The sequence below is a fragment of the Gobius niger genome, assembly GCF_951799975.1.
Source record: "Gobius niger genome assembly, chromosome: 3".
Taxonomy (NCBI): domain Eukaryota; kingdom Metazoa; phylum Chordata; class Actinopteri; order Gobiiformes; family Gobiidae; genus Gobius; species Gobius niger.
This window is the reverse complement of record NC_136854.1, coordinates 17,733,372-17,746,270: the sequence shown is the minus strand read 5'-3', so window position 1 is coordinate 17,746,270 and position 12,899 is coordinate 17,733,372. Positions and strand designations below refer to the sequence as shown.

The window sequence follows — 12,899 nt, the reverse complement described above, 5'->3', positions numbered from 1 at the left end:
AAACAGGCAGACTTTAGGCTTTGAATGAAAGGAAGATCACTGTGGCAAAGCTTTCAAAACTGAACATCGTCTCCGTCTAAAAGCAGAATCTTTTCCCTTTACCATCATGTAGAAAAGGCGTGTAAAAATATACTTAAATGTTAGGTACCGTTAATGCACATGGACTTTTTTAGCATTACAATGCATATTTTAGTTTGATGGACAACATAGAGTATCTTTCCCCCTGGGCAGATTCCTTACATTGTTGACAGGGGCACCTGACAGCACACATTCTTATGTATCTCAGACTGAGGGCTTTATCTGAAAACAAACAGGACACAGAGCATGGACGGTCTTAAGACTCAGAAGATGTGATTTAGGTCTGGCTCACTGGCTCACTGGCTCATTGTGTTCTGTGACTGACCTCTCGTCCGGGGGGAAACACTGCGAGGTCTCCATGCAGATGCCCTTGAACCTCGTGACCATAATCACACGTGACGCTAACGCCAATGACCTTTCCCTGGCTCGGCTCTCCTGTCCTCCGCCGCCGCCAATGCCTCGCTCTCTTCCACTACTCCTCCTCCTCCTCCCTCCTCCCACCCCTCCCCCCCCCACCACCAGGGTCACTTCAGGGTCCAGACTCTTGTCAAGGCTGTCACTCTGAGACGGCCCTCTCCATCTAACCGCCCCCGCTGGTTGCCATGGCGACGGACCGACGGGCACTGGCGCTCCGGGGGAACTGTGTGAGGGGGCAGAGGGAAAAAGGCAGCGGAGTGGATGAACACGGCGCCATCTTTTACCTAACCTGGGTCGACCTTTGCAGCGCTGGTGTGAGAGGCTCGGGCAGGCAATGCAACTGTACGGGATATGGAGACTGTTGGAGAGGAAACTGCAACAGATACACATGGGTAAAGGAGTGATAGTAGGTCTCAGACTGTGCTAACGCCACTGTCCATTTAATACTGGATGGAGCAGCGGAACGAATCGCAATGGATTCTGAATTAAAGAAACAAAAAACATAGCTATTAAATCTGATATTCGCAATAGTCAAAACAGAATTAAAATCACACAGTAGGAAAAAAACTAATTTGCTCTTGTACTGTCCCACAATGAAAATCTACAAGTCTGTCGGAACAAGATATATTGCTTTTGGGAAAATTGTCCGCGATAGTAAGTTGTAAATTTCATAATTCGCTCTGTGCACAGAATGTTTTTTGGCTAACTTCCTGTTGACCACTGTAGGATCACGACTACTTCCTGTCCACACTTTAACGTAAATTAAATCAATGAAAAAAATCAAGATTTTAAAAAACAGGACAAAACTTAACCGTCCAGTTAAGTGTGGTTCTTAAAAATTAAATTTAGATTGTGATGGTATTTTACCATTTTGTTATCGTCAAATTAGCGTTAGCCTTTAGCGTGAAGGCTAAAACGCTTACAGTTATAAACACAGATGTCTCCTCTGGGGAAGTATTTACATTCTGAGTAAAGCTTTGAACATGTTGTAAATAATTATCAGACAGCGGTTTGTTTTTTGCCACGTACTGGTAAAATATTTATTTATTTCAGCAAGACACGGCTAACTCCATAAGAATAAGACTAGGAAAAGAAACGAGTGTTACACCAGGAAGTTAGCATCGTGTTTCTTTGCCGAGCACAGAGCCTAAAGGATTACCTTCCAAACTAACTCCTGAGATTGCACATTATTGGATCACTTGCTATATAATTTGTTAAGTAGAACAGAACACATATAATTTATGACAAGTCTCTGGCAACAGCATGATGCATAAGATTTACTGAGCACTTTATCCTCCATGAAGGCAGCATTAGTGAGGCAGGGACAGACCGGGCCCTGATGGTGAGCAGCATTCTTTTAAAGCACAAAAGATAAACACGACTGACATACTGCTCCTTCCACTGGTCTGTGGAGCAGGCCACGCACTGGCTTCCTTTTTTAGAAACTCCTCAGACGCTGTATGCATTGCTACTTTTTGCTCCCTTGCCGTAAACACTGTAGTACAGAAGTTATTTTTATGTTTGCTATGTGAGAAAAAGCCCAATCATTTACTTAGACGTATGACTTCAAAAAAATGTCTATTTTTCAAAGTGTTGGGACAATGATTCCATGACAATAGGAGACCGTATTGACTGTAATGCGCAGTGTTTCAAAATGCAAGTCTCAATACAAAGTGAACATATGAAGAAGCCACAAGGCCACTCAGAGTCGCATCAACAGCCTGCACATGGCATCAGTACAAGCGGGGGATCATGTTGTTCATTACACATAAAGCTGCAATAGATGATGTACAGGGAGGCACTCGCTCTGTGGCAAAGAGTTCATCCAAACCTCCATGTTTTGATACTGTCGTTGTGTCCTTGAGCAAGACAAGACAGGAAAAATGTGATGTAAAGTGCTTTGGGTCTCTTCTAAGGCACTCTATCACAATAAGGTGAAGAGATAAAGTAAACCCGGTGTATGCTGCACACTGAATGATGCTGTATTTTGTTCATGTCGTACTTGACTCTGTGACCGGTATTCCAGATACTGCATTGCTATTAGACACTGCTTGATATCCGTCACACTATGTCTTTGGCTGTATGACAACAGTTTTCCCGGTTTTCCCACAACAACACTTTCATCATCAAGTACACCCAACTTTCAGAGGTTTGCTTATTGTTTGCCATAAGGATTAAAATTATTGCAAATATTGGGTTTATTCTTCTATTTCAACAGTAAAAAATGGAACACTGCCATTGCCTAGGCAGTACTTATTTTTTATAAGTTCATCCGCCTGAAGAAGTATTTATTCCCATACTGATCATTCAAAAGGACAGAATGGCACTCCATGGCCAAGACTGAACTCAAAGTGCAAGGCTAGCTCTAACATTCAGTTTAAAGGTACTTTGTTAAGGTAAAATATAATGCCCAGAGTAAATGAAAGCAGCAGACAATGACAGTCTGAGTGTGTCTCTGAATAAAGTATGTGTTGTGCACCATAATAACTTTGTAAAGTAAGAATTTATGAAGCGGAGCTGGGCAAAAAAAAAAAAAAAAATCCCATACTTACGAATATATCGTCCATTCAACTAAACCTCAGCTTGAAAAAACAATTGCCTCTCAACATAAAAAAGTTTATATTTATTTGATATGTTTTTTTACTACTGTATGTGCGAGTACCACTTGAAACAATGAAAAGTTAGAGACACAAAATTGTCAGGTAGTAAAAAAAAAAATCCATTACTCGATCAAGATTTGATAATAATCTAACTAGAACAGCTCTTTTATGGAATAATTACGTCAAATACTACAGAGACCAGGCAGGGGAGCAGACGCATGTAGTAGCACTGAGCTACCACAAATCACTGCAAACACCAGAGGAGCCTAGGACAACAATGGCGGCTGCTGTGGGCTGTCCGTCAGGGAGGCAGGCACTGGTACGGGATGAAGAAATGCGTGTTACATCTACCGTGCCATCATCATCATCAAGGGAGATGCACGTTTATGTTCAAAATCAACAGCAAACGAGAAAGAATAATAGACTTTTCTTTATTAGAATTACAATGTGGGGAGCAGTTTTATCTGTGTGCAGCAACACTCAATAATAGCTCATTGTCATGCTCAGAATAGACGGCGGCGAACAGCACAGAGTCGCGGACGGCAGCGTGCAGGCGCCTGTCAGTCAACGTCACAACACGGGAAGGCGAGTTTTTTGCGGCAGGCAGTGAACATATTGTGCAATGAAGCAAGATGTGCCACCACTGTTGTGTTTGTCTGGCCAGATGTGATCACCGCCAGCCCACATCAGCCGAGCCAAGCACACACTGCACGGCGCTGGCAAACTGGACTAGGACTGTGTGACATCTATACTGCGAAACAAAGCCAATCAATTTCCGTCTCAGAGTTATCATATATGACGTGCCTGTGAATTGGAATGGTAGAGCGCGGAGCCCGTAGAAATCATATTAAATACCTTTAGCTATCTGAGCCTGTTCCTACAAATGCATGCCTCTATAGCCAGCGGCTCCCGGACCTGTTAGGCTTGGAAATAGAAATTAATGGTGAAGCCAGTCCCTATGTTAAAGTCTGTCGAGGTATGACAAGTCCGTTTCATGGCATTTATATCATTTCTGTTTCGCCATCATTAATGCATTAAAAGAGGATGTTCTGTGGGCAATGGGCACTGTATATCTGGCTCACAAAGAAGCTTAAATATGATTTAGCATTTAGCTCAGAGGTCACTTTGTGTTCTTATCAAAAATAAAACACAAAAGGTTTGCATGATTAATGATTTCTATATGGTCGATGAGTTGACAACAGCTGAAAACAAGTGTATCTTTTATGATTTGCGATGTTTTGGGGCTGAATGCTAACGGCTATAGGTAAAATACATGGAACAGGCTAAGGAACTTTCTGGGACTAGCCGGCTTGCTAACTTGCTAACACCCCCCGTTTGGAGCCTTTGCTGAGAGAGGCTAAATGCTAACAACATTTGCGTGACTGAGCGCACGCACAAAGACCAGACAGGTGCACATCAACTCGTCTAAGCTAAGGCAAGAACATGTCTCAGTATGTGAAAACGGTGGCTTATTCCTTTAACGCCGCTTCTCCTTGTTATTTCTATGGTCGTGCCAATGAACACGACTGTCATGGCGCCCTTGGATACGGTTGACAACCCTTTCCCACTCCAGTAACAGCAACATGCCTGATTGTAACAGAAAGAGCACCTGACATACACATTAGTTTTTCTCCAGTCCTTGGGCACAGAGAAGTTGCCAATACAGAATGGCAGTCCGATACCATGGTGTGTGGGGAGAAAAAAAACAAAGCATGTAAAAAGATAAGATACCCCCGCTTCCATTCTAAAGATAAAATGAAGGCAACAAATAAGCAACACAAATGCCCACAGTCAGTATTTAAGCTGACGTGAGCGTTAGCGATGGCACAGCGAAGAGTCCGGGATCGCGATGTCATATTGCAAAGCATTATGGGATGTAAGCTGACCTAACATTTGGTCCCTACATTGTGTTCTCGATCGTGTATTTAGCTAATGTTACTCTATGTGCCGCGTGTGCTAGTACCCACAAACATGCCGGATTTCCATGGTAACAGAAATCAGAGTACCAAGTAATACCAGTTTTGGTATCGCAACCACCATAAGAGAAATCTTGACAAAAAAAGGGCACAGAAACATACAATGACCACACACATAACTGTCATAACTTTTGTCATTAGTTGAATGAGATGATTTCCAAATTCAAAACACTTCTCCCCCCCCAAACCCCACCACCCCCCACATCCACGAGCTCCTCTTGGATTAGCTTCCAGTTAATTACACCGATACTTGAAATCCTCATGTAGGCTTGCGGCTAGTGGCAATCCAGCGCTCTACAAAGGCTTGTACTTTAAGAATTCAAGCACATAAAGTAGAGTTTGGCTTCAGACTGTAGCAATAGTGAAAACACAGGCAGTCTCTTGTCGTTTTTTTTCTCAGGGCTTCTGAACACAACAAATTGTTTTGCTGGCCAGGTTAATAACGTGGCACTGTAAGCTTCAAGGCATACAAAAGAAATTAGGACAACTTTTTTTAATCAAATTTCAATTCGGTTGGCAATTAAGGGATGATAATTTTTCAGCTACAATTTAGCACTACAGGGAGAGCAAATTTGATCTTCGACAGCCCATGAAACAGCCTGCATTGAATAAAACACCTGTCCAATAGACCAACAGTAATTTACGGCAAAAGCTAAAATAAGTTTTTGAATTGATTTCATTTTGGCCGGACGCCGCTCACAGTCAATAATTGCTGCGAAACAACTATTTCCATACAGAGTTATAGCAGCGCGGCCAGAGTTTGAAGAGAGAGAAGGAAAAAAGAGGGAAAAAAAGCGCAATGAAGCCGTTGCCTGAGGACTTGTTGCTAATGTTTTCGCAGAGCTCAGAGCAGAAGACGCAAAAGGCTAAACTGCAACTCTGTCGTAGGACGTGATGCCTGTCAAAAAGCGTTTAACGCGGCGCCGTGGACAACAGGTAAGTCAGGGTCAATGGAAAGCATAACAGAGAGTAAACCGCGGCGTTGTTAATGAGAGCGAGATGGACAGCGAATATATAGAAGCCAATATGTTGATATGCGACTGGATGGAGGAGGAGAAGAAAAGCCCCGGCGTGTAAATCTAAATGTATAAACTACGCATGTTTGACATTTCTCCCATCACGCAAACTGGCAGGCAAAGGCGGCTCTTTTGACCTCGGAATATTATTGAATAAATGTAAGTTACTCTTGTACATTGCCTGAAACCTGCAATCATTTGTATCTATTTTTCTTTGACCCCTCCCTGACCTCGACTCCTCTAATCTGCCTGGATGAACCTTTCCCCTTCCTCTTGCTGGGTCTGATAAAGCTTTGCAATCATTTCATATTTACTGAATATGATGGAAATTTGACCAGATGAAAGCTACGGGTTATGCTGTATAGTAGAGCTCTGGATCAATTAAATCAAGGTTTAGGAGCAAAAATGCGAGCAAAAGCTTGTTGCAAAGAGATGGAATTGTAAGTATATAATTACATGTTCCAAAAGAATGAAAAAACTGAGGACAAAACCTGCAGAATATTGTAGATCGTACATGAAAGCTTCTTCTAGCAGGTCACATTTCAATCCCACACTGCGAACAATGCAAAATATTTCATTTGATACAATGTGCTAGGAGGACATACCTGAGAGCTTCATGAGCAGCTCTGAGGCCACCTTCACGCTGATATCATGACTGAGCAGGTTGTTCTTAGACAGTGGGCTACTTTCCCGTGGTTTCATAGACCCAGGGCGTTCAGGGGTGGCCACGGCCCCCAGCGGTCCGTCCTGGCAGAAGGGGCTGGGGAACCCGGTGTGCGCCTGGGACTGGGAGGCCGGTCTGGGGCTTAGAGCTTCCTCCACTTTGGGCTCTTCCTTCAAGTGGAACGGAGACTTCATGGACTCCCTCTGGTTGGCCGCTGCGGGTAAAGACGTAAGGAATTAGTTGTTTTTCTCAAACTCATTGTGCAGTAAACAGAACTTTGTAGAAAGAATCTTTAAAGCCGATACAGGAGGCTGGATATATCGCTGTGATAAACTACAGAACAAGTGTTTGCAGAGATGAGTTATTTTTATGTCACACAATGCTCATGTTTAATGCAAGGCTGAAGTAAATTTCATTGATTTAAGCTGTAATAGTATATTCCAAGAAGCATTACCAATAACACATTTATGTATGAAAACAAACGAACAACAAGATGTGCGTTATTTCTCATTCAAAGTGTTTACTCGCACCTAATTTATACAATAAAGTATGGAGTGTTTTTTAAGAGCTACACACACCATAAGAGAAGTGATTTCATCCAGATCAAAAAAGTGTGTTATTGATGCCATAAAGGTATTGGATTTTTACAACATCCACGAAAAATGTGCTATATTCTAAGGTGAATTCAGCGAGAAGCGTGAGAGAGAGCAAAAACTGGTCAGAGGGACGCATTTGACCCCTGAGCCATAGTTTGGACAACCCTGATCAATACTGCGCTGCACCAATGGAGAACAAACCTAACCCCTTTCATAACTACGGCAATATCCAGCACTGAAAGCGACGCCTGACAGAAGATTGGCCCAGAAAAATGACCACTTGCTTTTCACTTTGACTGGACGAGCGAAAACAACTTTATTTCATGCAAATTGAATCAACATGTTCCATTTTCTCCAGAAAAAGAAAAAAACAGATAGCAGAGTGCCACAGGGCTGCGCATCCCGCCAGTACCCTCACTGTCCAAAGAGCATTTAGAACACCATTTCCTTCCCACTCCCAGACCGAGCAATTTATTCGCCGCTACTTTTAACTTCTAATCTGAATCCTCCGACCGCACTACCTCTGACATCGTCTCAATCCACTTCAGACGCTCGAAACATGAAACAGTTCCTGTAAAGTTCTGGACGGAGAGATTGCGATCGGCTAAAGTCTTATCAGAAATCTGTGCGGTGCCTTGCCTAGGTCAGGGGGACTGGACTGCCACATGGATCCCTCTGCTCTCCAGTCATCTTCAAGCGAAACTGGGCCACATCTAATGCGCCTTAGATGAATAATTAATAATGAGACATGGAGCGAGTTCCGATAGCCGCCAAGAAAAGAACAGTGGGCCAAGCTCCTCTTTTTGCGCGGCCCTTGGTGGATTGGAGTGAACTAAAATGTACAAGATGATCCGATTCAGGCTGTTTTAGCGGCTTTACGCGCTTGCAGGACACGTTTCGGTGCGTGTCGCAGGAGTATGCTGCCCTACAACGCCAATAATGTGGAGCCAGTTATTTACAAAACAATTCTTTAAGTAGCTCTGACCTTTGAAGTTAACGCGTGACAATGGCCAAGAAAGTACACCCTGTGCAATGTGCCCATTTTCCCCATAGTGAACAACGCAGATTCCCTCATGAATAGGTCTTGCCTAGTACTTTTATGAAGCAGAATCAGAAACTATAGCAATGTAAAGTGGACCATTAGTTGCCATGGAAATGTTCAGAAGGAGGTCAACACATCAATACCCATAACGGTTGCTCTTACATACGTTTTAAAAAAAGAATTATCTACTTCATTAACATCAACGAGCCCAGTTCTTCTCAAAGCTTTCACATCAACTACCACCTCATAAAATCTTTCACCTTCAGTACCATCAGGCCGAGATTAGGATGAAATCAAGACCAAACCAGGTGTAAAACGGGTTTACAAAAGGCCTGAATTGGGCTAAAATATGTCCAAAAAACACCCAACTTAGTATTTGTGAGCATGTTGCACATCATTTACTAATATGTAAAGGGCATATATCACCGGAGAGTTGCAGAGACGTTGCGGAGACTGTTGTGACTAGTCTCCGCAACTTGGACTGACTGCGCGCATACAAAGGGCCTATTCTCACCGGCCTAGAGACTAGTTGGAGACTAGAATCGCCACTGGTCACAGATATGTCTCTGAGACGTCCCCTGGTAATCAGATGAGACTCCAGGTAGCCTCTGTGAAAACTTTCAGCCGAGTCTCCGTGTCGTCTCCGAGAGCAGCTGTGGCAACGTTGCGAACACGACGTGAGACGTTTCTGTGATGTCCCTGCAATGTCTCCCGAGACCAGTCGGATACCAAGGAGATCTCAAAGAGCCGTATGGAGTCTCTTTGAACTTGTTCATTTTCACTGAGACTACCTGGAGACTTGCCTTATCTCCAGGGGACATCTCGGAAACATCTCCGTGACCATCTCCAGGCCGGTGAGATAGGCTCTTCAATGAGAGAATATTTTGCAAGTAAAAAAATTTGCAAAAACAACAGGAACCACGTGGAAAAGTGGATCAGCATAAGAATCATTTGCGCAAGAACGAACACTGTATGACCCCCTAAGTGCACTACTGGGGCGACGGTGGTGCAGAGACTAGAGTGGGTCGTCTTGGGATCGGAGGGTTGGCGGTTTGAATCCCATAGGTGCCCACTGGTGTATGAATGGGTGAGTAGTTGATGCAAAGCGCTTTGAGTGCTTAAAGCAGGTAGAAAGCTGCAATATAAATGTGACCATTTACCATTTACTGTTGTCTACACCAGTGGTTCTCAACCTTTTGGAGCCGCGACCCCGATAATAACAGTTAAAAGGGGCTCGTGACTCCCGTCCGAGTCACACCGTGAGAAATAGGAACATTAGCCTACATAATTCTTAAAAAACAAATGTATAAAATAAAATTCATCAAATTCCGAACAAATAATGGCACTGCTACAATAAAATATTATATTATATGCTAATAAAAATATGTATATTTTATCTACATGATCTGGCGACTCCCCAAATTTGTCTCGCGACCCCCAGGTTGAGAACCACTGGTCTACACAACAACAAATCGACTGCTTGGCTGTATGTGTTTAGGTCATGAATTCTTGCAGCAAATAAGAGTTCTGTAAAGAATTTGTTGTTCTTTAAGCCTGTAATGTATTTAAACTAAAGATGAAACAATTTTGCGCACATTATTTAGGCCTAAAATGCAATGTGCAAATACCATGTCTTGACTGATGTTAACAAAATCTGAGTATAGGAGGAGTCGGCAAAGTTATTTACAAACACCCAACATTTCATGCCAAGCAAACGCTCGAGTGAATATTTCAGAGGAATAAAACCTCCATTAAAGCAAGGTCCACTTAAAAACAGTTGCACAGAGCCAGACAAACACAGAGGCCAGCGTTCGGGTCGGGCAGTAACAGACGAGAGGCCATCACTCTTGGGCAGCGTGCTGTCCAGTCTCCTCTGGCCCCAGCCGCGATCTGCTCCGCTCCTCACCCCGCCGCCTCACCTAACATCTCTGCCCCCGCCACAGGCCCACCGCCCCCCTGCCCGCATCATCAATCTGCGCCAGCTCGGGCCCCTCTGATTAATGATGATCTATGCCAGGGTGGGGATACCGGGGGCACGCGAGGGGACAGGTGCCTTTGTTTTTGACCACCCGTGTAGTCTACAGCGAGCGGCGCCCAGGATCAGGCCACAGCGCCGCGGCACGGCAGGCACCTGTTCATCAATTTATGTTTTTGTTTATTTGTTTTAGTCAAGGTTAGGGCAGCAAAAATGTCAAGCAAATGTACTCGTAAGAAAAATTCGGAACGATTTACCTATTGTGCTTGTTTTGGGTGGATGGGAGAAACCAGAGCACCTGGAGGGAAGCCAGCCAGACGCGGGGAGAACATGCAAACTACAAAACCCATCTTTTTCCTCATGTCATTGCGACGTTGTCGTCGTTTTTTTTTTCTCAGCGTTACGTTTTTGGGATGCTCTTTAGTTGCATTTTGGGATGCTCTTTAGTTGCATTTTGATCACATATTCGTTACATGTTATACATTACTTAATTTTGTTCCTTTTTTGACGCTTTTTTTTCCGCATTTTCAAGTTATTCTCCCCCTTTGATTGCTTTAATAAATCTACAATAATGCATACAAACAGAATACCAGTATATCATTTTGTCATAGTTTCATTGGTGATTAGTTTTTGTCAGCGAAATAACTGAAAAAGACAAAATGAGTCGACAAATTAACACTGGTGGAGGTTTTTTTTTTTTTTTTTTTTAGAGACTTTTTTGGGGGGGACGAGGCGGGGTGCAGGCGACCTTCAAGTTCAGGGGCAGTGGCGTGGGGTCGCAGGCGGCACCAGCTGGAAATGTCAGGCGGTCAGATGTCAGCGGGCAGGCTAAGTATAACCTGGTCAGCGCCGGGGAAGGACGTCCTCTAATTAGAAGCGTGTTGGGCCATGTTGGATCAGACGGGGACAGCGCGCCTGGTCACTGCCCGGCAAGCACACACACATTATTCAGATATGTGCTACACAAGGGCTGCACGGTAACAGAAAACGGCAAATGTCTAAACTAGGGCCAAAAAGAAGGTTAACCTATAGGGCTAAATCGACCTTTTCATGAACATGAGATGCCACATTTCTGTAAGGCTTTATAAAAAAAAGAAAAAAATGAGAGGAAAAAACAGTGTAAAACTCTGTCGGATTGAAAACTTCAGCTATATTTCTGGAGCCGAAAAGAGAAAAATTGATTTTCACTTTTCAAATACCAACCTAGCCTCAGTGCCGTCTCCAATTTCATATCAGACTCCACTGCTTTAAATCTCCAGTCTAATAGCTTTTTGATACATCTTGCAAGACGGACCGGAATCATTACTTGCATCAGCTCCGCACTCGCTGCTGTTTACAAGAACATTCTCAAATCAACTTTTTTTTGTTTCATTTGGTGCGACAGAGGCAACATCGTGGCAATACATCTAGCAGGATATAGGATATTATGGAATAGTTATCACTGAATATTCGTATGAGCTGAAATATGTATGCGGCTGGTTTTGGCAGCTGAGCTTGGGCTAAATAAATATTTCACAATAACTCGGGAAGTAGGACTACACTTCAGTTCACCATTTTGGAGGATATTAATATTGTCCCCCTGAACCGAGCACATTTTCTCAAGTTTTACCCAGAATCTAGAAGCTTCACAATTGGAGAGCTCAGAGCATTTCAGGCCAGTGTAACACCTCATTTAAAGCAGTACTAAGTAACTTGTTTACCTAAAAAGATCATTTTTGTAGTTCCTCTGGGGGTGATACAAGCGTTAAAGGGACTATAAGGAGTTTAAAAATGTTAAAATAACGTAATTTCCTCCCCCTACATGTTCCAACAATGTCCTAATGTGTAGAATGAGCCCAGACCTGTTCACCACAAATGCCTCTAAAACCCTGCTCTGTCACTCAAAACGGTGTTACTTCAGGTCCGAAGTGCCGTCATGCACGAGCTTAATATAGAAGGTGTAGTTACAAGTATGACCTGAGGTGGCAGTAGTGAGCATAAAATGGCTAACTTGCATCTAGTCTCTTTAATGGGATGATTGGGGGGTCTTTCATCTCCCCCTGGTGTCTCTGGCCAGAAAACCACAATTGCAACCTCCCTGCCAACGGGTCGGAGACACCAATACACACTAACAGAATCATGAAGAAGAAGCTAACAGGCTAACGGGCAAAGCTAACTGAGGCTAGCGCCACTTAAACAGTATTTATTTACAGCCAAGTCTGAGTGAAAAAAATGATCTCCATTGTGTACTTGGATGTACAATATCCCTCTCTCCCTTTGTCTTTTCTGTCAGCGTAGTATTTACTCTCATGGACAATTAATGAGTAAAAAACTTATGCTTATGGCCTCTAGGGGCATGAGTTACTTAGAAGTGCAGTTTAGATGTTTATGTTGCGTTTTTATCACATTTTTGATGCATTTTTGTCACGCTTTAAATGCTTTTTTGTAGCATTTCAGCCGCTTTTTTGTGTGTAGTAGTAATGTTACTGTGATCAAGCGTTATTTTGCTGCACATAGATGAATTTTATTAAAGAAAACGATTAAATCCCTTTGCAC

At 43.2% G+C, this 12,899-nt stretch overlaps 1 protein-coding gene across 4 annotated transcripts in view; it reads right to left on the bottom strand.

Moving 5' to 3' along the window:
• znf827 (zinc finger protein 827) overlaps positions 1-12,899 on the bottom strand; it is a 104,822-nt gene that overhangs the window by 49,967 nt on the left and 41,956 nt on the right. For all 4 annotated transcript variants that reach the window (XR_013792673.1, XM_079552690.1, XM_079552691.1 and 1 more), the window contains exon 5: positions 6,693-6,965. Coding sequence is in view for 3 of the 4 variants with exons in the window: in XM_079552690.1 (XP_079408816.1) it covers positions 6,693-6,965 (273 nt within the window). In the remaining variant the exon portion in view is untranslated. The remainder of the gene's footprint in view (positions 1-6,692; positions 6,966-12,899) is intronic.